This window comes from Accipiter gentilis, chromosome 30 (assembly GCF_929443795.1).
Source record: "Accipiter gentilis chromosome 30, bAccGen1.1, whole genome shotgun sequence".
NCBI lineage: Eukaryota > Metazoa > Chordata > Aves > Accipitriformes > Accipitridae > Astur > Astur gentilis.
The window spans coordinates 3,182,307-3,209,742 of NC_064909.1; the positions used below are offsets into that span (position 1 = coordinate 3,182,307).

At 45.7% G+C, this 27,436-nt stretch overlaps 1 protein-coding gene across 5 annotated transcripts in view; it reads right to left on the reverse strand.

Annotated features, from left to right (window-relative positions):
• Positions 1–27,436, reverse strand: part of LOC126052705 (uncharacterized) — a 60,377-nt gene that overhangs the window by 16,230 nt on the left and 16,711 nt on the right. For 4 of the 5 annotated variants that reach the window (XM_049833758.1, XM_049833756.1, XM_049833754.1 and 1 more), the window contains 2 exons: positions 25,092–25,167; positions 23,335–23,825 (listed from right to left, as the gene is read on the reverse strand). In XM_049833758.1, the coding sequence (XP_049689715.1) occupies positions 23,335–23,825; positions 25,092–25,167 (567 nt within the window). Of the gene's footprint in view, positions 1–1,312; positions 1,420–23,334; positions 23,826–25,091; positions 25,168–27,436 lie in introns of those variants that run through there. The other variant, XM_049833759.1, reaches the window with a different exon arrangement.

Here is a 27,436-nt window from a genome sequence, read left to right on the forward strand (position 1 = left end):
ATTTCACCAATATGGATGGTAAATAGTGAGACCTTTCTACTTCCTCTCTCCTTTTGTTTGTAGTCTTCCTGCTTTTTTCCAATAGAATACAAAAGCAACACAGTAAAGGGAGCCTTGGAAACTCAAAAAGCTTAACACACACACCCCACCCCAATATACAAACAACCCCCCAAAAAACTCAGAAGAAAAAACCCTCAAACTGAAGACTGTTCAGGTGAAAGTATATATTATTCTTCCAGTAGAAAGTACTGCTGGGTGGTGGGGAGGGAAGTCCCACTCCTCCACGACTTTTGTCATTCTACACCCCATGAGCACATCTTTGCAGTCCCAATCCACACAGCTGCCCCAAACTTAGAAAGGGAGTTGGAGACCCACCCACCATTTCTATGCTCATCAGTCTCTTGGATCTAAAAACCAGCCCTCAGCACACTCACAGCCCATTTACACGCCTGGAAAAGAGAGAGACACTGCAGCAAGTCTTGAAACTTGTACATGGGTAGTTTGGGGCCTGAGGAAACTGCAACGCACTGTCCAAGCATGCATGGGAGAGAAGGGAGGTGCTGCAAGGATTTTGAGCTTTTTCTCTTTTTCTCTTAATCCTTTAGCAGGTGAATCCTAATGCTTTGTTATTAATCAAAGGGTTCAACAGTAGCCATGCCCGATGCCTCTGCCCCCACATCTAGGTCAGCGCAGCATCAAGGTTTCTAACCTAAAAAGGACCCAACAGGTCTTTGCACAAACCAGGTAGAAGGAAACAAAGGGAACTGCTGAACTAAACTAACCCAAGCCTGTGCTATCCTACTAAACAAGTAATTCTCCAGGAATTCCTATAAAACAACACAGGGCTCCAATCCCAGTGAGGCTGCAAGGCAGTTATTGTAAGGCTGGTATTTACTGTAAGGTTACTGCCTTTCTTAAGACCCCCCACAACCACACAGTGGAAAAGACTGAGGAGGAGGAGGAGGAGGAGGGAGAACTTGGTGCGGCTGACAAACCCCAGGGGTGCAGGGAAGAGCACAGTGAGGAGTTGTACGGTCTTGCAAAGTTTTGGTCTCTCCATAAGCTTTTCTTCTAGACTGCTGTGAAATGTTGGGTGGTGGGGATGAAGAAGGGTAAGCTCAAGCCACAAGCCCACTGGTGGGATAAAATGTGCAAGACAACATAGGGTCAAGTAGTGAAAGTGAGAATCAGGACTCCAGATTTTGAGCCCCATCCTTTAGGGGAAGAGCACTGCTACAGTGGGACATACCCTGCGCTGCATCCCACTTGACTATGAGCTGCATGACTCTGGGTGAGACTCTCAGCTTCTCCAGGCTGCCGTAAAGCTGAGCTTTAGGGTGATACTTGGCTGAATCTCCAAGGATGGAGTAAGGCTGTGACAAATTCCACAGTGCCTCAGTAGCACCACAGGATCCTCTGCTGACAAGGGAAAAGTATCTTTACATACAACTGTCAGCCAGGGAGCAAGTACAACACCTCCCAGTACAGTCCAGTGGGGTCCAACACCTAGTGAGGTCCCACCCACATATCCCCCAATGACCCCATCAGGGTGCAACAAGAGACATTATTTTCCAACTACAAATTATTAGAGGCAGCAAGACCTTAAATTTACTCATCCTGGCCTTCTGTTAAAACACATAGGGAGGAACAACAGAAACATCATTACAGAACAACAGCCAAGACTGACCAAAAAGTTTGAACTAGCCTGTGGGTGGATGGACAACCAACCAGACTCTACCAAGAGGAATTCAAGTGCTCAGCTGTATCCCAAGTCCTATACTTCTCGCAGAAAACCAGAGGTGCTCTTTTAGCAATGCTGTTGTGATGAGCTTTAATCATATAAGGATCTTGCCACTATTTCCACTATAGCTACAGTTCAAAGAGGTTGCATTGTATAGCAAGAGCAGGATGCCCTTTGTTAGTCAATAGTGATCTCTGGTGTGCCTCTTGATGGACTTAGTAGTAAAATGAGAACATGACACCCCCTCATCCACAGGTTGTAAAACTGGAGCATAAACCTCACCAGGGGAAGCGCTCTGGAACTGCTGGTTTTTTCTACTTCCACTTAGACTGGAAGTGGAGCAAGACTGCTTGTGCTGCACTCTTGCAGCTTACTGCAAGGGTCCAAGGTCATCATAAGAACCAAAACAGAGGGAGAGAAAGCAAGCCAGCCACATGATCCTGCAGCTGAGAATGAATAAACAGAAGGCAAGTTATCAAATGTTACTCTATTTAATCAAATTGCTTCCACCCCACTTGCAGCCACACACTCTCTGCACCCAGCACAGTAAAGCCATGCCTTACAAAAAGTCAGTCAAGCATCTTTGTATGGTTTTCCATCCCTTAATTTTCCCTTTCCTTGCCAAGTCCGAGTGCAGACTTTTGTATGTGGAAGCTAAAACGCAGTGCTGCCTAGCAACAGAAGGGGACTTTCCACAGCAGCCTCTCCTCATCCTCCCTCTGGAGACCTCCACATCACAAGCCAGCCACAAGTTGCAGCAACTCATTAACTCCTATTTACATAGATACAAGGCAGAGCTGAAATAACATTTATTTATAATAACATTACATGACTTGCAGTAGGCTAAAGCCAGGGGAATGGCCTAGAAGAAAGGCGACACATTCAGTTTAGTAACCCCAGGATTATTCCTAACTACAAGGCCAATCTGGAAGTGCAGTTTTATTTCCTCGAGTTATTTTTTGGGAGCTATGACAAGGAGAAGAGCAGAGATTTGCCAAAGGTCATGGAGAATGTTAGCAGCAGAGCTGAGAATAAACCATAGGGTTTGCTTTCTGAGACTTTCTTCCACCTGCAGAAAAGGAAATGGAAGAAAAAGAGGCAGTGTCTGTGTCCAGACTCCTTATTTCAATTAAAAAGTCCCTCCCGTTGGTCTCCTGACAGAACTGCTGGCATCAGAGCTGAAACATACAGCTTGGGAGCACTATTATTTGCATGAAGGAAAGTATTTTATGATCTGCTGTAGCCTCTACTTAAAAGGAGGAAATAACATGAATAAGGAAATGTGATAGGTCTTTTTGAGGGCACAAGAGTTATGCCTCACTCTAAAAATAAGGCCGAATTGGAACATTTTAGGGTTAAACTCCCAGAAAATAGCAGAATCGGTTCAGCCTAAGAACCCTCCCACCAATCTCACATCCTGTTATACAAATACTCCCTGCTCATAACCCAGTGACCCTGCCTGTCCTAGACCCAGATTCAAAAGAAAGTTGCAGGGACTGGAAATGATCCCTTAGAGGGTTACCTATTTACTGAATGGCATGTGGTAATGAACCCCTGAACTGGCACATGGCTTTGCTGCACATCACTGCCACATCAAAATACGACATTAAGAGCAGAGATGAACCACCACCCCTGCTTCTCTCAGAGCACAGCTCTCTAGTCAAGCCTTGCTTCAGGAGAGATCTCTGATTAAGCATTACTGCTCCAAGTCCTCTAACACTGATTTGAACAGTTACCCAGGCGGTAAGTGGTGCACACATTTATTTGCTTATGCGCACAAACTGCTGTATCTGGAACTACTGTATAAAAACTGCATCATCCAGATGACTATAATATACATTAACACATAAAATATGGGTATTCTTAAATGCAAGGTCATTCTAGGACTAGTGAAATCCTCAAGGAGGATGAATTTATGTCACACTACTGCAATTCAAAAACAAATATTTAAAACCCTGGCAATGAACAATTTAAAGGCAGGCATCACAGCTTAATTTTCAAATACGTAAGAGTTCAATCTCTCAAATCAGTGTACAATGCAAAATATCAGCTTGTATATTAATAAACACCTTTCATCTTACATCTGCTTTTTATATGCATGTTTCTATTTTTAGAATGGTTTCATTTTCACTACCTCTATAGGACAAAGCAACTGGTGGGTTGGTTTTTTTAATTATTAATTGTATTATCTGGTTGTAGTTTTAAACCTAAGGGCCTGTCTAGATTTGAATGCAGTTTAACTACTACCATTTTTTTCAAACCAGTTTAGTCTATTTCATGAAAGAGAACACAGGAACTCTCAGTTCAACTTAACTCATCATTTAATCTACAATAAATCAGAACACTTCATCAAATGCTACATACTGGTATACAATCAGCTTGTTACAACTTAAGAATTTTGAAGGTATTTTCACTTGTTTAATGAAAAAGATTTCAAGTCTGTATTCAGTAGCTATACTGTAACTTGCCTCAAAGACCAGACTTTCAGAAGAACATCAAGCAGGCCGGAAGTCTGCCTTTCATCAGTTTTGCTGAGGACCCTCCACAGAAGGGCTGGTGCACTTTGACTGAAGGTATGGACATGTCTGTCACTTGTTGACATCTTAAAGCTCTTGACAAGATACAAAGTGTTAAGCAGACCAAGTTTTAAGAAAAAGTCTCCTCAGCTCTATAACTCTTGTTTTACTTCCATGCTGTTAACCCTACCAGCCAGTTTCCCAGTTGTCCAGTCTTCCTCGAACAACAAGGCAGACCAAGGTGGAATGTGTATCATAGAAAATAAATACAGAAGCAGACTGACGATATTGCTTTGTTCAGAAGAAGAAACATTACAGTGTGTGGAGAAACTGCACTCTAAGCCATAGCAGAAGGCTAATGCAAAGGGGGAAACCATGCCCAATGATGCAACATCCATAAAGAGAAAAAAAATGACAGCAAGGCAGTGAAGCAGCAAGATGGCCCAATAAACCAAGGGCTGAAGGGGCCTCAACAAGATGCTCCTTCTGACAGGGAGGTGAAGCAGATGCTGGTGAAGAGGCAATGCTGATGTGTGAGCTCCAGCCCAGTGCCATTCCCAGTGCGTGCGACGAGCTGGCCTGATGAGCACGGCTCCATGGCATCTCTCTCCTGGCAAGGCATTTGAGAGCAAGGAGCTTGCCTGACCTCCTTCCCTACCAGCCCCCAGAGCTGGGCTTGGGCCAGGAGGAACAGCCTTCCACACCAGCCAGCTGCTGGACTAAGCCTGACCACTGCCTCACCACTGCTCAGGCAGGGAGAGCGTGCAGAGGGTTAAGGCACAGGGCAGGAGCGCAGCTGCAGCGCAGTGGGCAGATAAGGTCAGGGTGCTGCACAAAGTGGCTATTGTGCAGCACGATGGGGCTGCAGGCTTCTGCCTGACCAAGTCCCACCTCCATCCCACCGCATGGCATGGCACGGGGCAGACAGGCTGGAGGGCCACTGGGGCAGGGAGCCCACAGCTGCTAGCCACCAGAGAGCAGGGAGACACACATGAAGGGAAACCAGCAGCAGCCTCACACTGCAGCAGGGCCCTTATTACAGCACAGGCAGAATTAAAATAAGGGGATTAGCTACCCCAAAGGCAGCACTCCCACGGGCCAGGCATGAAACCCTACAAGGCCCCAGCCAAAGCTCAGCAGCAAGGCTGAAGCTTTTGGTGCCTCCCTGACCCGACAGCTTCAGGCACCTCCAGGCTAAACCACAGCAGCCCAGTGCCCTCTGCTTTTGCAGACATCTCCCAGAGCGCAAGGGAGCCGGGCTGTGGCTCCTGTCCTTTCGCCAACATGGTGATGGGTACTCTGCAAGAGGCAAAGCTGGGTCTGCCCCCCCATCGGTTTAGGAGGATAACAAGCAAAAATTCTTTTAAAGCTATTTTGTCAGTTGATTTTGGACTGGGGTTTTAAATTTCTTGGCACTGAGCAGCACTGCTAGGAGATGGGCATCACCTCTTAGCTCTGCTGTACAAAAACTGTAAGGAAAAAGAGATCACAGGCTCCTCCTTACTGCAGTAAAGCTGAAGCAACTCCAGCTGACCTTGGTCCCCAGCCAGTCTCAGGCTCTCAGGCACATGTGACTTTAATCAGCAGAAAAACAAGGGACTAGTCCTTCCTAGCTGTCACCTGAGGGTACTCTGCATTTGCATTGCCAGGGATGCCCTATGCCAGGCAAGTACCCACTGTCTGGGACCTCTGGGCCCAGGGTTGCAAGGCCACTAAGCCAGCGCATCCATGCACCAGATGTGGACACAAGCTCCTTGGCCAGCCCCTGCAGCAGCGCAGCGCAGCACCAGGAGGGCTATGTTTCAGCCACAGCCTTAAATTACAATTATCATCTGTCACAGTCTGCAGACTGCTCCACCTGAAGTTAAACAGCCTCCCAGCACTTTAAAATACAGGCTAATTCAAGTAGTTTGGCCAACAGTTTCCCCTCCTACAAACCCAGCATCTGAAGACTGTAAGTTGTGGTGATACTGTGGAATATCCTGAAAAGCATCTGAGTTCTTTAGAAATTTATTTCTATTTCATATTCAGTTGAATTAGTCACTAATGCTTTTTTTTTGCCACACTTATCCTCAATCTGTCTGAAGACCCTGCAAAACATCAACATATTTGGTCTCTCAACACTGTCACAAAGCGCACCCATCTCTATCAAACAGGGGAGCCCCGGTTTTCCAGGCAGCACCTCTGCCAGCAAGTGCCACAAATCCACAGCCTTAACTTACTGCAAACACTGACCACTTAGCACCTCTGGACAGGGCAGCAGAGGAAATACTGATTACTGAGTGATCACTGAAAACAAATTCAAATTAAAAAAAAACAAAAACAACAAAAAACCAACAGACAAGGCCTTACAAAAAAACCTGTACTACAGGGACTTGCCCAGGATCACACACTCAGCAAATGGTGGGCCATGAAAACCACAATAAAATAACTTCTGTGGTCACCAAAATCCCCTCCAACATGATGTCATTAGTCACCTCATTTTGTGCACTCCTGGGAGGGGCTCAGCTGTCACTGCTGAAGAGAAATGGGTGAGAGCCTACAGCAAATACAAAATGGCCCTGAACCACAGGTGAGTCTTAACTGGTAGAAGAGCAAGTCAATCCCACAAGTGGATTGCTCTCTAAACAAGCAGAAGCCAGTCATACCTCAATCCAGAAGGACACACAGGTGATCAGCAGAGTGGCACCAGGCTGCTGGGCCTGGCTGACGCCTGCTGCAGAAGAGTGTGAGCCGAAGCCTGGCCAGCAAGGTCTGCCACCTGGCAGAGCACCCAAATTCCCACCACTCCCAAGGCCCAGAGAGCAGATAAAATTATTCAAATTACAGGCTGCTTTTTGAAGTTCTCCCTGAATATCACACTAGAGCCACAGCTAATGCAAACACAGCTACCTACTTACACAGTTATGGTCTAAGTAAACAGACTCTCTGCGGGTCTGTAGATGACTCTGGTTTTCTGCAGCTGCTCTGTCACCTTTGTGGCATACAGTCTGCAGATATACTCTGGATCTGTACAGAAGCCCTGTCCCCCCAGGCACCGATAAAATGGGCCAGATTTGTCCTGGCACTTTTACCACTAGCCCTTTGATTTAAGTTTGGGGATTGAGGAAGTGAACACTCTGTATGGAGCATCTCTGGCTCAGCAGCCACTTCCCCTGCTGGTCTGGCAGAGTCTGAGTCTGCTGATCTGCAGGGTACATCAGATGGTTCATCTATTCACTGCTCGCCAATCCCAAATCCCTGACTGAGTTTTCTTTGAGACCTGGAAAAAATGCAAAACTCCATTTGTGTAGGAAACAGACCTGACCGAAAACTCCAGCACCTGTGGAGTAACAAAAATATAAAGGGGCAGGATTCATTAATTCCCTATCAGTCATCTGCACATGCCAAAGTTACCAAGGTTCAAATGCTGGGCTTGCCCCTCCTGCTCACTAGAGCCTGGGAAGGGAGGAGGGGTGCAAAGGGACAGGGGAGTCTAGTTTCACAGCTGGCAGGCATGGTAGCAGCTCCTGAGAAAAAGCTTACAAGGCTTTTAATTCAGGGTTGCCAACGTGACTGTTTCCTCCCTTCATTCCTGGCCTTGGCTCCAAAGCTGTCCACAGGGAACATCCAGTCTAGTTTAACATATCATCTGATGTCTCTATAGTTTGTCTTACTTCTGCAGTCCCAACTTGCAACTGTTAACTGAAGCCTTGGCTCAGACATGACTTCAAAGCCCTCCCTCCCCACGGACTTTTGCCATAGGCAGAGCGAGGGCAGAAGGCACGCTGCCTTCTGTGGCTTTATCCCTTTCCCCTCAGTGCTGCTGCTGCAGCACATGGGAGATGGCAGTGCTGGGGGCTTGAAACAAGCAACCCCAGACCCTTTCACCATTTGCTGTTTAAACAATGTCCCCAAGCACACCAAGAAGGGGTTAAGACATTAGCACAAGTCAGGCAATAGAGTAAACACAGTTTCCTCTAAGCAGGGAGACACAGAGGGCTCTGAAAGTCACACAGCTGTACACCCTGGGAAAGAAGAAGAAAAAAAAAGTCAGTGAAAGGTACAGATTCTTGTCAGCTGGGACATTACAAGGACACAAAGAGGAAAAGAATCCACAGATGGCTGCTCAAAACCCACAGGACACAGGGACTACAAGAGCATGTGCCAGATTACCTTTACAACATCCTGAGTTAACTGAAAAAACTACAAGACACCCTGAAGGCTCTGTGCATGCCACAGGGCCTTGTGCATACCAGCCAGAAAGTGAACAACCTAGTCATCCGCGACACCAGATTTCCAGAAAAGACTGCATGATCACACAGGTTCGCCAGGGCAGAGGAAAGCATAGCTGTATGCATGGAAAGCAAAAGAAAAAAAAAGGCTCAAAATTGTTTCAAGTCTGGATTTTAAAGCCAATTTCAAGTATTTGAGCCAACCTGAATGTTTTAGGTGTTGATATCAAGTAATTATGTTTAAAAGTATAAATTCTTGGCCCTGAATGCCTGTTTGTCAGCCCAAAAACCTGCCCTAAAAGGTATAGTTAGCACAAGGGACTTTTCAGGAGGTATAAAACCCACACTGTATCCATCTAATCCATCACAGAACACATGCCATGGAGATCAATGGGTTTGTCTGGGGAGAATCTGGAATATGCACCTTCTCAGCAGATTCTTAGCCGGAGGGTTGGCCGTAGTGGAGCTCCTCAAAAATAGGGCACCATGGGGTATACTCATTGCACTAAATGAGGAAAGGATTTTTCAGTGGCATGGAAGGCAGCCATAGACTGTTCTTTACAATAGAAACCTCTAAAGGTGACTCTTAATCACCTCCCACCCGGTGAATGTGAAGGACATTACACTGTGGGAACCCTTGCCTTGGGTTCAGCTGGTGGGAACACAAAGGCAACTTTAAGCAGAAAACACAAGGTCACATCTTCAGATCAGAACTTGGATTTGTGGACAGTGGAGAAACTTTAAAAAAGCCAAATGCAGGCTGACTGCATAAACAGCTCTGGGAAGCTAAACCAAGCCCGTCTCTAACAAACAAGGAAACAACCTAAGCCATGGGGCTTGCTCGGGCTCCACAGAGTCTGAACACAAAGCACAGTCCCGCTCCTTCTCCTCCCAAAACACACACACATACATGTCATGTCTGCACAGCCCAGCAGCATATTTCAGCATCTTCTCCTTTCACATGACTATGCCTATTTGTGATATCCCATTTGTTTGCATGAGCACATGAAAACAATTTTAAATAAACAAGTACTATATTAGAAATTACAGGCCAGAAGATGATTAACAAACCAGAAAGACCATTTTTATCTTCAAACAGACATCCGTGAAGTGAGAATAGTAGAACATTAATAACCGGAGAGAGAAATGATGATGTAACCAACTGTTCCCACATGTCCCACCCTACCACATACTTGTCCTCCTGCTCCCCTGCCCTACTGATCCTCACATACAGGTTAGTGACAAGGGAACATTCTGAAATGGCTAGCTATTAGGATAAAGGCCTCTTAATCCAGGGAGCTAATCCATTTATACAGCACATAACTAACCACTGTGCTCAGAGAATGTTCTCCCACACAGGCATGCAGCAATGCCTGCCCACACCTGCCTCACAGCACAACACTACACAGCACATGGGGCCTGGGGTGGTGTTTGCAGGTTGAAGCTCAGAGCTTGTGATGGAGTTTGACCTACCAACTTTGAAAGGGCCAGCCTAGGCCTCTACCCACGTGAACAGCTTGCAAGGAATTCAGAGGAGCCAGTATCCCCCATCTGGTGCTTTGCCCTTCCTCTTAAGCAGGTACATGGTTCCCTTCAGCACTGGTGACTAGCACTCATGGATTCTGATACCCTGTTACACCCCCTTTGTCCACAACCTCATGGCTGCACGTTGCTCAGGATGGCACAGAAGCTGGTCCAGAGAAGCCTCCCCAGTGCGAAAAGCAATACAACCAATGCAGCAAACAGTGCTTTCTCCTGGACACTTTAACGTGCTGAGCTTCAGCATCTCCACTTGTCCATGGGTGCCAGCACAGGATACACGTTACTCCTGCCAACTTTTTGAACCTCCCCTATGCAAGAGCAGTGATGTGCCAGCTCAGAGCCAGAAGCAGGCCACTACCCTTCCAAACAGGTGTTAGCAGAACACAGCAACCCTTACAGCTGTGCCCAAAGCTGTGCAAGAAGAACTACTTGGAGAACTGCTGACCTCATGTATGCCATTCCATTGTCTGCATCAAGATTCACTTTCCAAATACTTGGAAATAAACCTTCAACTCAATACCCTGTAAGATCCACATCAGAGCCTGTATAACACATGCCAGTGCTCGTCACACAAATTTTAAACATGCAAAACATGTTGGTGTTTCCTTTCTTCAGTTCAGGATTTTGCCCCATCTCATGCTTACGAAAGTCATGTCCGAGGACCAAGAGGGCTCATTCACCCACCACACCAGAGAAGGGCAAAAGTTCAGATCATATTATTAAAAGAAGAAAGAGCAGAGTACAAAGGCAGACCTGAATGTCTCAAGGCCAACTTCATTAAGAACCTCTGTGCAGAAAAAGTTGGTAATAAAAGCAAAAATTTATACTACATTTGTATGAATAGTTTTGAGGGTGTTTGAGTGATTTGGATGCTTGCATCTGGAAAGCAAATGAACCAACGCCTCAACACAGTACAGAGTTTTACACAGTGGACCAAGCAACATAGGCAAGTCTCACAGTTGCAGCAGTAGTTACTGCTGCTTTCTACTTCTAACCCTACCAGGAGCCATATCATGAGACAGCAATCTGATTTTTTCAGCTTCTTGAGGTTTACCATTTCACTCATCTGTAGGGTCTTTCCATAGGCTGTTTAGCATAACTGCCCAGAGTAAGAGTCTGCAAAATGCAGACAGGAAGAATTAGCACATCAAAAATGCCTTTCACGCTGCTTGTAGCAGTCAGACTTGAAAAGAACATTAGGTGTATGATGAAAGAAAAGATATAAGAATACTGAAGAGATGTCACACTACAAGTCACTCTGCTCAAAAAATATCTTCCAAGAGCACTACTTATACTGCTCATAATTACACTCATTCCTCTAACAACACTTAGAAACTAACAGAGATGGCCATGTTATTCAGAGGATGACAAAATTATATTAGGTTGAAAACACATTAAGAGCTTGATTTAATAGTACACCAAATTCAGAACTACAACGAAAATACACATACCATGAGCTCACTGTGCTATTTCAATCAGAGCTCTGAACAAAGCACCACAGCTTAGGTTTCAAGACTTACATTAAAGTATGCTCAATATACAGCCTTATCTAGCCTGGTACACCATGCTCTTGTGTAAGGCTTGTCTGTCTTTCCTGCACAGACAGCAAACAATAGCAGTAACAGACTTTCCTGAACAAACATGGGGCATTCCCTGACCTATGGAAGTTTCCCCAGCTGTAAACCACATCGCCTGTAATCTAACAAGTAACAGGTTTACAGCAGTAAGAAAACAAGACATCTGAATGGTTCTATTTTAAGGATATTTCTACCTATACTAGGAACTGCACAGATCCACTACCTTTGCAATTTGGAAAATGATTTGTTAAACTGTTCCTTGTTTCTTAATCATATTATGCGCACATACCGATGCCAGAGCCTACAGGAGTGTCTGATGAGCCTCTGAAGTGATATGCAAGATAGGGAATTCCTAAAGTCTCCACAGGTAGACAAAAGACTCATCTATGCTGTCAAAAGTGAACATGCTTACAATAAGACTGCAAAGTAACTTGCCAAGCAATTCATGGTTTCATCCTTTGTATAACTGCCCAACCTATTTTTTCCATAATGAAACCCAAGTAGGTGAAATTATAGGTTGCAAGGATATGCCAGGATTTTAACACAAGCATGTTTTTAGAATTAAAAATATAGTTTACCCTCACCTAGACATTATCACAGACTTCTCATTTACATTAAGTTCCTAACACTCTAGAGGATCCTTAGTTTTGCAAGTTCTTTCCTATGGAAATTGCTTTGCATAAGCAAGGAAAGTCCAACAGGAGATTGAAAAGATTATTTTCAATGAGGAAAACCAGCAAACTTAATAGGGTTTCTCCTGAGTACCTTAATTTGTGCTGGTTTTAGTTTACCTGTGGCCCCCAGGACACCCATGCTTTTGAAACCTTGAATTTAGAAAAAAAAGTAACTATGTTTTTGGCTTGGAGAGGGAGGGTTCATCTCTGACTTACTGGTCATCATTTTCTTAAAACCAATTGCAAGTCAACAAGAAGCGTGTATCTGGCAACACAGCTCTGGAGATGGGCAGGGAGTTTTAGAAGTGAATTTGCTCTGGTTTAACTCAGTCTCCATCTACATGAGAAGTAGATGTCTCTATTGAGCGCCTCCTCCTGTGAGATAAGCTGTGGACCAATGCCCAAAACTTCCATTGACATCCACAGGCTGAAAGAAAGTGTGAGCAGAGCCCAGCAGTGTGGTTCTCATGTGAGCCAACATGGAGAGGTTATTCAGAGCTAAGGCAGAAAATCAGAGCCCACACCAGGGACAGCTGTGTTGTTGACAGCCAGGCTGGCTATTCTACCATGGCAAAGCTTGCCTCAAAACCAGTATTTTCTAGAGCGTTTACTCTAGTCACAGGCTTGGCCTTAAAAGCTCAGCCAGCTTCTGCCTATTGAACAGTAATGGCTGCTGCATTTTCAAGTCTCAGACATGCTCTGGGACAAGCTGCTTGCTTTCAGTCTGCAGTGGCAAAACTGGAGAACACACAGCATCAATAGTTAATCTGCACAATCACATGACCACCCTGTTTCTGCTGTTTCCAAACCTGCACTACCACCTCCCTCCTTCCTTCTCACTCACAGGCAGTGACCCATGGGGAGACTGCAGGGTACAAAGCACACCTGTGTCACCTCAAACACCAGTGCCAAGCCATGCTCTCCAAGGTCCTACCTCAGAGATATGGAGCTAAGCAGTGCCTGTGGAAAGCAAAGGGAAAAACCAAGCTTTTGCTTTCCATTCCTTGCTACTATCACTTCTGTGCAGTGCTTTGAACAAGTCTCTTACCATCTGATTTTTAAACAGTAGCAGCCTTGTGGGTGCTGACTTCTAAGACACTGGTCACTTGCGTAAGTGCTTAAGCTGGGAATTCAACGCTTAGTGGCGGTGGTAGGGTAGGAACAAAAGAAAAAGCCTAACCTATCTCTTCTGCTCATTTCAATTTCTTAATCTATATAATAAAGTCAGAAAAGCAAGCAGAGAACTGCCACCACCATCAGATGCTCTCTGGACTACATGAGGAATAACCAGCTTGGTTCTAAATAGCCATTTACCCTTTCCAGTCTCCTCAAGCTCACCTCACTGATCCTCTGAAAAAGTAAACTGTAAGGCTTTCTCCTTTTCAGAGAGATCCATTCATCTGCAGACCAAACACAACATGGGCAGTGGCAGTATATAGTGAAGCTGCCTGCAAACTCCTTTTCTCCCCAGGCAACAATGAGATATTTGTATCACAATGAGCCCTGAGGGAGGAGTGGGAAGGGAGAGACATCTGGCCAACTCAACAGCCACACTGGGACCCAACCCAGGCAGCCCTTCTATTCCAGATACCAAGGCTAGGGGAGGTAAGGACAATCCAGCCTTATTCCAGAGAACTGCACTGTAGAGAAGGTCCTGACCTTCACTGCCAAGCAACATCTACTAACTGGTCTTGCTGGAAAGTATAAACAGGTTGCAGCAAAACTTCTTAATCTGCCAGGCCCTTGAGGCTACTTGGGCTGAATTCAGAAAGTAGGAAAGAGAATGTGCCAGCATTATCCTTCTGCACTGTACTGTGTCAAAACAAGAAACAAAACATCCTTTGGAAAACCTTTTTCAAAAAGAACCTGCAACAGCCAACACACAAGAGACAGAACAGGAATATGCTGCAGGATTGCCACCCTTAGGTATCCAACCCAGCACCCACTCTGACTGCCATTCACTCCACCTCAAATCACATTTTAACCAGTTGTGTTGTTGCTGCAGTTAAGATCTCTAGGTTTTGCTGAGTAATGTTTGTTGTGGCCTGCTGGCAGCCCACCATATACCACTGCCAGTAGATATGGGAGACTGGGTTTTTCCTTCTACTGGCTCACTAGGAATTATTTTCTGTAGTCCTTTCAGAGGCAAATGCTAGAGGTCAAGACCCCAACCTTGTCTATTCATGTGCAGAGATTCTGGCAGCCACTTTCAGGTGGGAAAACTTCAACACCCCCACCCCACCCAAATTTGTTCTCTCCAGGGCTACCTACCCCTCAGAGTCACACCAAGAGTTCAACCCTCACACAGTATCACCAGCATTACTCAGGACTTCTCCTTAAGTCACAATCCAAGGACACATGCCAGTGGTGCCCATATGCCCATTAGATCTCCTCTCTCTGGTCTGCAGCCAAAGAATCAGCTTTAGTCTTATACCTTCTTACCATGCTTTAGAGCTTAAAAAAAAAAAAAAAAAAAGAAAGACAGCAGGATTGGGAAGGTAGCCAGCAAGCCTGCCAATCTAAATGATAAGCTGTTGGCTTTAACCTTAGGCTCATAATTTACTGCCAATGGTGCCAGGTGCTATATTGTCCCTTTGGGAATCTTAATACAACAAAATGACTCTCTCTAGCTCTGTTTCCACCCATTCTTACCCTCTTCTTCCCCTTCCTATCCCACAGATCTTTCTTGCCTTCAACACATACTCTCCCAAACCAGCCACATCTAATTTCCTTCCCTCATCTTTCTTTTCCTCAACCAAGCTCTCTAGTGCGCTGCAAGTCACCCAACCTAATCCCCACTCTCATGATTCAAAGCAGCCCCTCAAGGAACCAGGTTTCAGATGTTTCAGGAGATGTTCTAGCTACTGTCTTACACTTGGAGACAGCCCAGATGCTACTTAGGTTCCATGGTAGTCTAAATAGCTATATTCACCAACATGCAAGCTCCCAGGAAAAAAACACAAAGTTACATGGCCAGGTACCCAAGTAAAAAGAAATAGATAAATATTTCCAGACAGAAGCACTCATAGTGGCTCACTTGTCCATCTCCCCCTTGAACTGTTGTCCCTTTGCATGCATTACAAAACCAGATCAAAAATGCACTCAGACTAACAAGGAAGGAAAGGATTAAGGGACAAGACTAGAACTGTTTGGCCCTAGGAATGGACAAGCCAACACTCTCTGTGCCAAAGCTGACACAATGGTGAAAGAGGTCCAAGGACAGATGCATGATCAGAATGAAAGTCTGCCAGCAGCACACCTGAAAGGTGAACGTACTGTCAACAGATATCACAGGGCAGAACAGAATTGGAGCAGACTTGCACAGAAATTAATTCTCTATTTCAACAGTGTACAGAGAACATAGATTCCCACAGAGAAGCTGTTGATGTACGGGCTGGATGAGCAGACAGCAAGGTGAACTGAAAACTGGGTGAAGAGCTGAGCTCAGAGGGATGTGATCAATGGCACAAAGTCTAGTTGGAGGCCAGCAATTAGTGATGTACCCCAGGGATCAATATTGGATCCAGTCCTATTCAACATCTCTATTAATGATCTGGATGATGGGGCAGAGTGTACCCTCAGTAAGTTTGCTGATGACACAAATCTGGGAGAATTGGTTGCCATCCAGAGAGACCTTGACAGGCTGAAGAAATGGACTGACAGGAACCACATGAAGTTCAAGAAGAGGAAGTACAAAGTCCTGCACATGGGGAGGAACAACCCCAAGCACAATTATACACTGGGGGCCACCCAGATGGAAAGCAGCTTTGCAGAAAAGGATCTGGGGGTTCTGGTGGACACCACATTGAATGTAAGCCAGCAACATACCCTTGCTGCAAAGGTCAATGGTGTCATTGGCTGCATTAGGAGGAATGCTGCCAGCTGGTTGAAGAAGGTGATCCTTCCCCTCTAATCTGCACTGGTGAGGCCACACCTGGAGTACTGTGTCCACTTCTGGGGTCCCCAGTACAAAAGCAACATGGAGGTACTGGAAACAGTCCAACAGAGGGCCACAAAGATGATTAAGGAGCTGGAGCATTTATCCTATGAGGAGAGGCTGAGAGAGCTGGGAGTGTTCAGCCTGGAGAAGATATGGCTTGGAGGGCACCTTATTGTGTACAAATATCTGAAGGAAGGACAGAGTCTGGTGCTCTTCAGTGGTGCCCAGTGCCAGGACCAAGGGCAATGGGCACAAATTGAAACACAGGAGTATGTTCCCTCTGAACACCAGGAAACACTTTTACTGTGAGAGTGACTGAGCACTGGCACAAGTTATCCAGGGAGGTTGCAGAGTCTCCATCCTTGGAGATACTCAAAAGATGTCTGGACACGGTCCTGGGCAACTGGCTCCAGGCGACCCTGCTTGAGCAGAGGGGTTGGACAAGATGACCTCCAGAGGCCCCTTCCAACCTCAACCATTCCATAAGAATGCTCTAACCTCTGTCATGGTGTTCGATGCTGAAAGTTTAAGAATAGGACTAGATTATCCTACCTGCCTTGCCCTTGTCATTTACAAGGTGGCACCATGGCATCAGTGAAGTGAAGACACAGTCAACTCAGTTGCCTCCTTCAGGAAAGGAGGAAATCATTACCCTTTCTAGGAAGCAGCTAGGCCAAGTTCTACATGGGTTACAGTTCTCATGCTCTGACTCATCCAGCCCCAGCAGCACACGGGCACTTCCATTACAGCATGTTTTTGCATGTATTAGCCATCCAGGGAACACTTAGGGTACACAGAGAAAGAGAAAGATATTTCTTCTGCCTAGCAGAGTAATAATTGCCTCCTCATGGCAGGGTAGGGTTCCTCGTGTCTTCCCTTGCTATTGAGTCTTTCTCTACCTCCCAGACAGCACCCTTCCTTCCCACCCTCCCTTTCTCCATCACTGTCAAACTACAAATGCATTAATCAGCAAACCAGACATCAGCTGGGTGGCACTGAGCCAAGTCTTTATAACAGACATCAAACCAGAAGAAAATATCTCCTCAGCTCCTCCAAAGGCGCAAAGAATGAGACACCTCTACCACACCCCATCACCCACTCCTAGTATATGTCTAGAGTCCCAGAACCTCCTGCCACAGAACTGCATCCTTGCAGGCAACTAGACCAGACAATCTAATCAATCATTTTCAGCCCCAAACGTTCTCATGCTAGGATCGCCTTGCAGCAGCCAGGCATAGCATTTGTTTTGCTGGCTGCTTCAGTGCCAAATGCTGGCAGGGGTGAGATAGACAGGGGTTTCCGTACTGGAGGAGCAGCTGCTGTAGAGTATTTCTGGGGGTAAAAAAATAAAAGCAAAATTGCAGGAGGTTACCAGAAGCAGGATTTTTCATTCTGTAATGGCACAATCAGTTTCTGCAACAGTTTCCTTATTATATTGCTTCAAGCAGCACTCCACTGTACCCCGGGACAAATAACTGCTATGGCCCAACTTTTCACACCTGGGAGAGAAGTTCTGCCACTGGGCCCCTTAGGAAATGGTGTAAGCCATTACACTCAGCACAGGCCCCTGACCTCCACTCAGTCACTCTGGAGAGCAAGGCCCTGGGCAGAGACAGTGATGAAACTACCACCGGCACCAGCAGTGGGTTTTCCAGCACTCCCTCGGCACAGAGGCAAGTTCAGACAGGCAAACAGATGATAACAATCTTCAGGAACTGACAAGGCCTAGATTCAAATAGGAGGCCAAGAGGTGAAAAGGACTTGCAAGCTCACACATTCTCTATCTGGAAGCTATTTGTCAAGTCCTGAAGAGACAGGCAAGGGCAAAGCCCAGCTGTGCTAAGGATACAGAAACCTCACCCTGGAGCCATTAGCAGCCCAAAGCCCAGACCCCAGTGTACCAGAGGTCACACACTGGTCTTTGGTCACATGTGGTAAGTGGCATCCTGCAGCCTCCATGCAACCAGTATTGGCCCAAAGAAAGCTTTCAGTCCTGATCACCCTACCAGGCCCAGTCGAACCAAAATGCCAGTATTCAAATATTCAGCAAAAGGACTGTTGGGCTTGACATTTCACAGCTGAGCCCAGACCAGGGCTCACACTGTACCCAGGCCACTTTCAGTGTCAAGCTGTCATGGTTTAAGCCCAGCCAGCAACAAAGCACCAGGAGGCCACTCACTCACTCCTCCCTGCCCCCTCCGTGGGATGAGGAGAAAATATAAAGAAAAGCTCATGGGTTGAGACAAGGACAGAGAGGGAGCACTCACCACTTAGGTCACAGGCAATGAACAGACTCAACTTGGGGAAAACACAAAATCAATTTAATTTACTGCTAATCAAATCAAAACAAGGATAATGAGAAGTAAAACCAAATCTTAAAACACCTTCCCCCCACCCCTCCCTTCCTTCCTGGGATCAACTCCACTCTCGGTTTTCTCTACCTCCTCCCCTCCAGCGGTGCAGGGGAAGAGGGAATGGGGTTTGCCATCAGTTCATCACACATTGTCTCTGCCTCACTGTCTTCCTCCTCAGGGGGAGGACTCCTCACTCTTCCCCTGCTCCAGTGTGGGGTCCCTCCCACAGGAGACAGTTATCCATGAACTTCTCCAGCATGGGTCCTTCCCATGGGCTGCAGTCCTTCAGTCACAGACTGCTCCAGCATGGGCTTTCCCATGGAGTCACAGTCATCTTCGGGGGCATCCACCTGCTCTGGCATGGGCTCCTCCACAGGCTGCAGGTGGGCATCTGCTCCCCCACTCCCCTCCGTGGGCTGCAGGGGGACAGCCTGCCGTCTCACCACGGGCTGCAGGGGCATCACTTCCTCCGGTGCACCTCCTCCCCCTCCTTCTTCACTGACCTTGCTGTCTGCACAGGGGTTTCTCTCACATTCCAATCTCCTCCCCCACTGTAGGTTCCCCTTCTTAAATCTGTTATCCCAGAGGTGTTACCACTGTCACTGATGGGCTCAGTCTTGGACAGAGGCGGGTCTGACTTGGAGCCGGGAAAGCTTCTAGCAGATTCTCACAGGAGCCACCCCTGTAGGCCCCTCCCCTGCTACCAAAACCCTGCCACACAAACCAAGATGAAGTTCCACTCGCCCATCATGCACTGAAACTACTCATCTACCAAAGGGGTGCAGTGTCTGCAGTAAGAAATCCAAATGTTAGCACACGATGTGTTTTTTCCTTCTGTGCTGGCCTTTTTCATCCTAGCATCTCAAGGTATTTTAAATAATGACAATGGTATATATATTATCTACTCATACATGCAGGCAAACCATGGCAGAAAGATTTCACAACTTGCTAAGTAACTACTTAGTGATGTCGTAGCGTAACTGGAAATACACCCATGTACCCAAACTGTCTGCCTTGTACTTTAAAATGATGCTTTCCTTACCAGCCACTTACCCACATATAAATGAGGACAATTTGGATTGCTCATTGTGCCAATCCAAAGCTGCTCTCCTCCAGGAGAGATCTCTTATGATCTCTCTCCCTGCAAATGCTACACTCTGACCTCAAGCTGCTGAAAGATTTCAAAGGAGCTCCGGGCAGTCCCACTGAACAGCACAGGAGGATGGACCCTTTACTTCCTCTCTATCTGTTTACACAACATGCCAAGACCAATTAGTCTCATCTCCCGGGAACAAGCTCAGCAGCTCCAAGGAGTCTTTGTGACACCCTGGACTTCCTTACACTTCTGCTGACCCTTGCACTCCTGATGTCTTCACCTTGAGCCAATAAAGGATGTCCCTGCTCTCCTTGACCTTGTGCTCTCAGCATTGCCAAAAAAGCCAGATCTGCTTGCTTAACAGGGTGGCAGCAGCCACAGTCTTTCTAGTACATGCACAGCCTTTGTTAAATAGTGACTGGCAGCCAGGCCTGCGTGTAATAATGCTGTTGTCCAAGGACCATGATCAAGGGATGGCTGGGAGAGGGCATCTGCTGCAGTAATGTGGGTGTCTGCACAAGCCAGGGTATTTCTGCCCAATTAGGGCAAAGGAAGAAATCTTCTGAGCTAATTTTCTAATCCTTTGGAGGAGTGAAGAAAAGCATGCATTGAATTGCCCTTGCTCAGCCTCAATAGAGAAGAGACTGAATGGCCAGCTGACCAGCCAGCCAGGGTAGAAAATACACCCACCAACTGTCCAAACTCATGGCTGGGGCACAAAAAGGCAGAATCACACTGCCCCATGAAGCTGGAAAGACGTGGCCTGGCACCTAATCAGAGTAGGACTGCTGAGGAAGGCTGAACTGAAAGGCCCAGATGGAGATTTCCATTTATCTACAGGCCATGGAGATAGAAGCACAGCAATTCCCTAAGCCCTTTAAAAGCACTCAGATTGCCCCCAACCCACTTGTGTCTCCCAAATTTGCACCCCTTCCTTAACAAAAGGCACCCAATCACTGGAACACACGAAGACATTTGGACACCACGTGCCACTGATCCACAGCCTTCCTGCAAAAGCTGCCCTGTTTGTTCAACCCTAAGAATAGCTAAGCATCCCAACACAGAGCCACTTCACACCAAAACTCCCTGGACCAATTTTCCATAACCATCCAACATAAACAGGATTTGATGCAAAAGCAAAGCACTTGGCTTCTCTTGATCCACCCCTGGGTAACTACATCATGCACTCAAAAGTGTCATCTTGTCTCAGAACACATTTGCCTCTGGCACAAATTAATCTTGCCTGATATTCTTTGTCATCTGTCAGCTCCACAGAGCTGCAGGAATGGGAAGTAAGGCTCAGGGACAAGAGTGAAAATCCACATCTGCTGCTCAAAAAAAGCTTCCAACTGATCAAGCTTTTCAGCTGTATTCTCATGGGCAAGCACATGATAGTAAGGATAAGAATCGTAAAGCAAGAATAGCTTTATGTTCAGAGCCCAGATGAAGCCTTAGAGTAGCCAGTTTAATATTATCATTCCTCATTTGCATTGTTTACCTGACTAAGAAACACATGATGCCAAGTGCTGCCCAGGCAGTTAACACAAGGCATTTTTGTTGGAGAATGAAAACAGATGAAGAAAAAGAAACACCCTGGTCCCATTTTACAAGTGGGGAATTGAGGTACTGAACAAGACTTGCGCAGCTTCATATAAGTATTTTGTGGCAGAACTCAAAACAAAACCCAGATTTCAGTTCCTGTCACAAGAAATGAGATCACTCATTTTAGCTAAGCTGATGGGAATCCAAATGTCTGTAGAAGACTGAATCTATAACATTATTATTTCTATCATGATTTTTGTAGCAGAAACAAGTACAGGTAGCAAGCAAGACGTCATCATAAAGCTTTAAGATTTACTAGTTGAAAATTAACCAATTAAAACTATAAAAATAACACAAGTGACCAAACACTGTTACAATACTCAGGCTGCACCTCACTTTGTATGTTTCCCCTGCAACCCCCCCCAAAAGTACACTTTTAAATTAAAACCACTGGCTAAATATCCTTTTTTTAATAACAGGGATTCCACAACCTAGAAGTGTTAACAACCCCTATAGCAAAAGTGTCATTTAAAAAACACACCCCCACATCTACCTCAGAGTTCAACTTCTTTTGCAAAAATCTTTGCCACAATTAATCCAGAAGTGTAAAGAGCAGATGGATCAGGAAGTAAATCATTCTCACAAGGCTTCCCAGAAAAACCACAACAGTTTGGAAAGTTTATTTAAATTAGCCCATAACCTTCACCAGCACACCCCCAAACACACTGCTGAAAGGAACTTAAGGCAAACCAGGTAGATGCTATGCATGGGATCCAAGTCAGAGAAAGCACCTGGGCCAGAAGGAACTCTCCTCCATTTACTCACATGCAGTTTGAAAAAAAAGAAGGCTGGGTGCAGGCTTACCAGGTTTCTTCTCCTCTCATTAGGATGACAGACCAATTAGTCTGTCAGTATCAGCAGAAGATTTGGGTGATGTGAAATTCAAGACTGGGTCTTTTGAATGTTTTGCGAGCAGAAACTTGGCTAGAAGGGGAAAGAGGGGGTGAGGAAAACTGTACTAAACCACAAGTCTCTGCATTATGTATTCATGCGATGTACGCTGCCAGCAGGACTGAGAACAAGCAGCAATGTAATGAGGGGGTCTCACTTTCATACGTCTGGGAAAATAAAAACATAGTCCTTTCTTTTAGTGGATCCATCTTGTAGACTTAAAGGGGGTGTTTTTAGTGAGGTTAAAACTAGTACATCCAACCAGAGGCAGTGAAATTCTTCCCTAATAAGAGGAAATTCAGAACTGAAAATAACTGTCAAACTTGCTGCAATTTACAAGGGTCAGCAGATGTCTGCAGATACTCTTTCAAACTGACACTACACCAGTGCAAGAAGAACAACAAATAATGAAAGAGCAACCTGAAATATGAACTCTACAGCAACGCCTTCTAAAAGGGAGGCACCAGATGGGCACTGTGCAGGGCAACCCACCCCACCGGTACCAGGCATGCCCCATTTCCCAGCCTCTGCAGAGATGAGGCAAACTCCTAGCATTCACACACCTCAATCCCAGGTCCCTACAAAAGTCCTGCAAAATCAAGAGTAACTGCATCTAGAGCAAATTGTAAACAGTTTGTATTTGTAAAGTGTTAAGAAGATAAAAAGCACTGGTTTACATTGAGGTAAAACTCCTGGAAGTCATAAAGAGACCTGGGCTCAAGGAGGTGAACAAGTGTGGAAATATCTATCATCAAGTCCACAAGCACTTTGATCACAAAGGTATTTTTTTACATATCCCTAAACAATTAATTTATTTTGGAGTAAATGGTGTGGGTTAGATCATGGCAGCAGGGGCAACTTGACAAAAGTGAAGTCCAGTGATTTTGTTCCTGTGTCATGGAACAAACTGGACAGTATGGGTGCTGCCTTCCTAATGGGGGTAGCAAGAGAACAGCCCAACTGTAGCAAGAGCCACTCAAGTAGCAGCAGCTTTACCTTTAAGAGAGTTATCCACACCTAGGCCTAGTTTATCCTAGACAGCAGAATTACCAGTTACGCCCCCGAAGACATGATCACAAGCAGCAACCCTATGAATTTACTGAACCCTGCCTCAATAACCCTTTTCCATCTTTGCTTACAACACCTCTCAAGTGATGCGGCTTTCCGCATATGAAGTTCTGCCTTACCTGCTGCATTTTTTCCAGGTCAAGGCTGGGCCTGCTGACCTTATCCCCGTATCCTTGTCGATGTCTCTTACAAGGCATGACTTGCTCAAGGCCCGCCCCAACACTTGTGAAGATTAAAGGTCTGGAGGCTGGGCTCCGCACCAGGGGCTGGAGTCTCTTGGGAGGGGAGGCACTGAACAGCACAGGGCTTGGGCTGGCATGCAGGCCATCAGCCTGCTCTGCCACAGGCCGGAAGGACATTGCGCACAAGTTCTTCACTTCTTCATCACTGGAGGAGGTATTGTTGCTGTCGCTGCAGCAGGCAAGCCTGCTGACCTGGGACCACTTCCGCTTCTCAGCAGCAAACTCTCGGTTGATGCGCTCCAGCTCCTCTTCTGAGCTGTGGCGGTCAAGGCTGGCATGGAAGAGGGCCCGAACCTTGCAGCATTGGTTCTCCTGGTTCTGGAGCTGGTTGGTGGCCAGAGGGGTCAGGGTACAATTCCTTCTTCTCTCTGGTGGGAGGAGAAGATAAAGGAGTGGCAGGGCAGATCTGTGTCCCGCGCCCTAATAAACTGGGGCTGCTTTCTCCTGATCTCTTTTTTTTAAATCTCCTCCCAAGTAAACTTCTGGGCTGTTTTCCCACCTTTTCTTCCCCAGAAGAAACACTCCCCAGCAGAATGCTTCCCTTTGGAAGTTTCCAGACCTTTGTTTAGACCTGACTGCTAAACATCCCCTCACAAGCTTTCACCTGGAATTCTAGCTGCAGAGCAAGAATGTGGACCTGCCGCCCACCTCATCCCCTGAACGTGAAGAAGACATGATCTTACAAATGTGTTAGGCGCTTGCCTCTAGCTAAAAAACATTAAGTGCTAGTGACCAGTTCTCAAGGCAGAGGATGCAAGTAAGTTACATTATTCTAAGCAGTATGTCTGTGGCTCAAACAGAGATCTGGTTTCTGGAGGTTGAAGTCCTCTTTCTATTACAAGGCTCGTCACATAAGAGAGCCTGCTTTCAGCCATAAGCTGGGCATGCTTTACCTGTTCTGCTGAGCTCTATGTTAAGCATGTGAAGCAGGGATTTGAATTTTGATAGGACATGTCCTGTCGGTCAGGAATTTAACTTCTGCCTTTGCATAAGAATCCACTTGAATTTGGCTAAACAATGATAAAACACAGGGCATGCGCAAATGGCAGAGACTTAACGTAGCTCAACAGATGCATTTATTACAGATTTCACCTTGCAGCTCTAAGCTGCTTCATACTAGAACCAAAAACAACAACAGAGCACATGTCTATCAAAGACCCTCACTAGGGATTCAAGAATAGGACTGCTCAATACCAACAGTGCAGGAGGAAGGGAGCAAGCTAATCAGACAATGAGTCCAGGGGAATGAGGAAAGTGAAGGTCAAAACTCAAAATGGCAAGAAAGAAGAAACCTAGAACAAAGATGACAGGTGCACAAGCATAGAATAGAAGACAAATTTTTAGTTCCAGCTCTGCTGCTGGCCCAATTGTAGACCTTCTCTGCCCCATGTTAGCAGCACTGGGGCCTTAACATGTGGTTAACAACTTCCATCTCTGGTAAGAAAAGTGTGATTGCAGCATCTGATAATACCAGCTTCTCCCTGTGAGGTCTCAAAGACTTCAAGGTGACTCACTTAATGCATCTGGTTGTGGTACACTGGGGACAGAGAAGGAGGCACTACCAAGAGCACAAGTGAAAAGCAAAATGGACTTCAGCTGTAGCATCCCAGGACCCTCCTATCTCATCCCTTTACCTCTGTCGATCTGAGCAAGTTCCTGGTTCTCTCCCTCAGAGTCATCGCTGTCCTCATCACTTGGGGGGTAGGAGATCTAGGGGGCAAGGAGAAAGAAAAGGCTTCATCATGAACACTGATTACTTCCCTGCTGCTGCCCAAGCCACTTCCCCCACCCTCCCTCTCTCATATCCTGCAGGCATACACCCCACCTAATCACACCACCAGGCTGTAGCACCTCCCTATATACACATCCTCATCTCCCAACCTCAGACTCCCATCGTATCCTCTTACTTGCAGCAACACAAAACACACAGCCTACCGCTATCTCTACCTTACTCCACCGCCAATTCTTTCCCAAGCACAACACACACACCTTGCCCTTAGCTACTCAGACATGTAGCTTATAACCTTCATGGCCTACCTACATCATGTGGACAACTAAACTTCCCACTGCCCAAATAAAGACAAATCCTGTCAACAGCACTATCATCTTGCAAGGCACCCACAATTGGAAGTTGCATGTTAACTTTAGCCATCCTATGTATGTACCCCACACTTCACCCTTGAAGGCACACACACATAAGCCAAAGAACAGAATCATCTTCCTTTCCTACACGACAGCTCTGAAGAATGTAATAGCAATAAAAGAAACAGGATTTCACAGAAATGCAAACAATAACATTATGCTGTCCCCACCAGCACAGAATCTTAGAGTACCACTGAAGACCCTTAAATACTCCAAGAGTAATGACAATTCACATATTTTGTCTGTCAGGAATTTTCAGGAACATTTGCTCTGGGTCAGCCAACAGACTTCACCAAACCATTTGCTGTATACCCAAACACCCACTTACTCAAAACATGTTTGTCATGGTTTAAGCCCAGCCAGCAACTAAGCACCACACAGCTGCTTGCTCACTCCCCCATCCCACAGTGGGATGGGCAAGATAATTGGGTCAAAAAAAAAAAAAAAAAAAAAAAAAAGAAAATTCATGGGTTGAGATAAAGACAGTTTAATAGGACAGAAAAGAAGAAAATAATAATGATAATAATAATAAAGTAAAAATAATAATACGAAGAATTGGAATATACACAATGCAACTGCACTTAAACTTGGTAGTTGCCTCTTGAGAAGGGTTGAGAGATCTAAAACCAAGCTTTTGTAGGTCAGATAGATCCCACTGCTGCTAAGTTTCCTACATAGAGGAAACTCTACTTACCTTGTTCCTAAAGTGACTTTTGTTCTGCTGCATAGAGCATACCTGGAAGATATTAGATCAAACCTCTGAGCTATGCAGCTTAGTATGTGTCTCTGGCAATGGCCAAAACCAAGTAAGTCAAAGGAAAATGCAATACTTCAATAGAAACCTTTCTAAGAGACAGTTCTGGAATAACATGATCATTGCAAAATGAGCTTTATTATTCCTTACACCTTTTTATTCATAATAACAACAAACATTCCCATCATTCTTAGCTGAGTCTCACAAGCTGCTTGCCCACAACAGAATTCAGTGGCAATAGGTTTCAAAAGGTTACATGCTGTGTTTCCATTTCAAAAGTGTCTGATGTGCTGTACTTGACTTTTATAGAAGGTAAGGCAGCACAACACCATTACACTGATATGGACCCATTTCACCTCCACCACTGTTCCTAGGGAAATGTTCTTTGAGAGTTTCAGCCTCCCGGAGACCCAAAAGAGCAACTATGCTTAACTAGGGGCCTATGAAAGACACATGTAGCTGATGCAAAGAGACAGGAATAGTGAAGAACTTCTGACTGATACTGAATTTGACAGCTATTAAGTCAACACACCTATTTTGTGACAACCCTCCAGGATTGTCTTTGGGGTTTTGTTCCTCCAAAAGAACTGTTGCCACCTTTTTTCTCCTCTTTTTTTAAAGCTACCTTTTGTCCTTCTATATTTATGTAGCCCTTTAAGAAATCAGAAAATATTTTCCTTCCTTGCTAGTCTTTAAACTACTCTCCCTACTGTCAAATGATGAATGGGGAAAGTGGCACAGATTTATCCCCATTGCTGATATTCTTGAAGAAAACACAGGGGGTTGTTTTTCCCACCACAACTACAGTTTTCTTGTACATATTCACACACATGTCATTTAATAAAAGGCAGCTGGCACTGAGGAACACTGCCAAATTAACAGACTTCTAGTTGTCCCCAGAACAGGTATAATACCTTGTTTGTGCCATAGTAGTTCATAGAGGGGACAACTGACACTGAGGTACCATTGTGCTAGCTGCTGTACAGACAGACAGTGGTCCTGTCTTCATTACAAAAGCTAAGGCTCCAATTCTAACTCAAGAGGTACTGACCTTAGTCTGTGGCTCATTCCCACGTAAAAGCC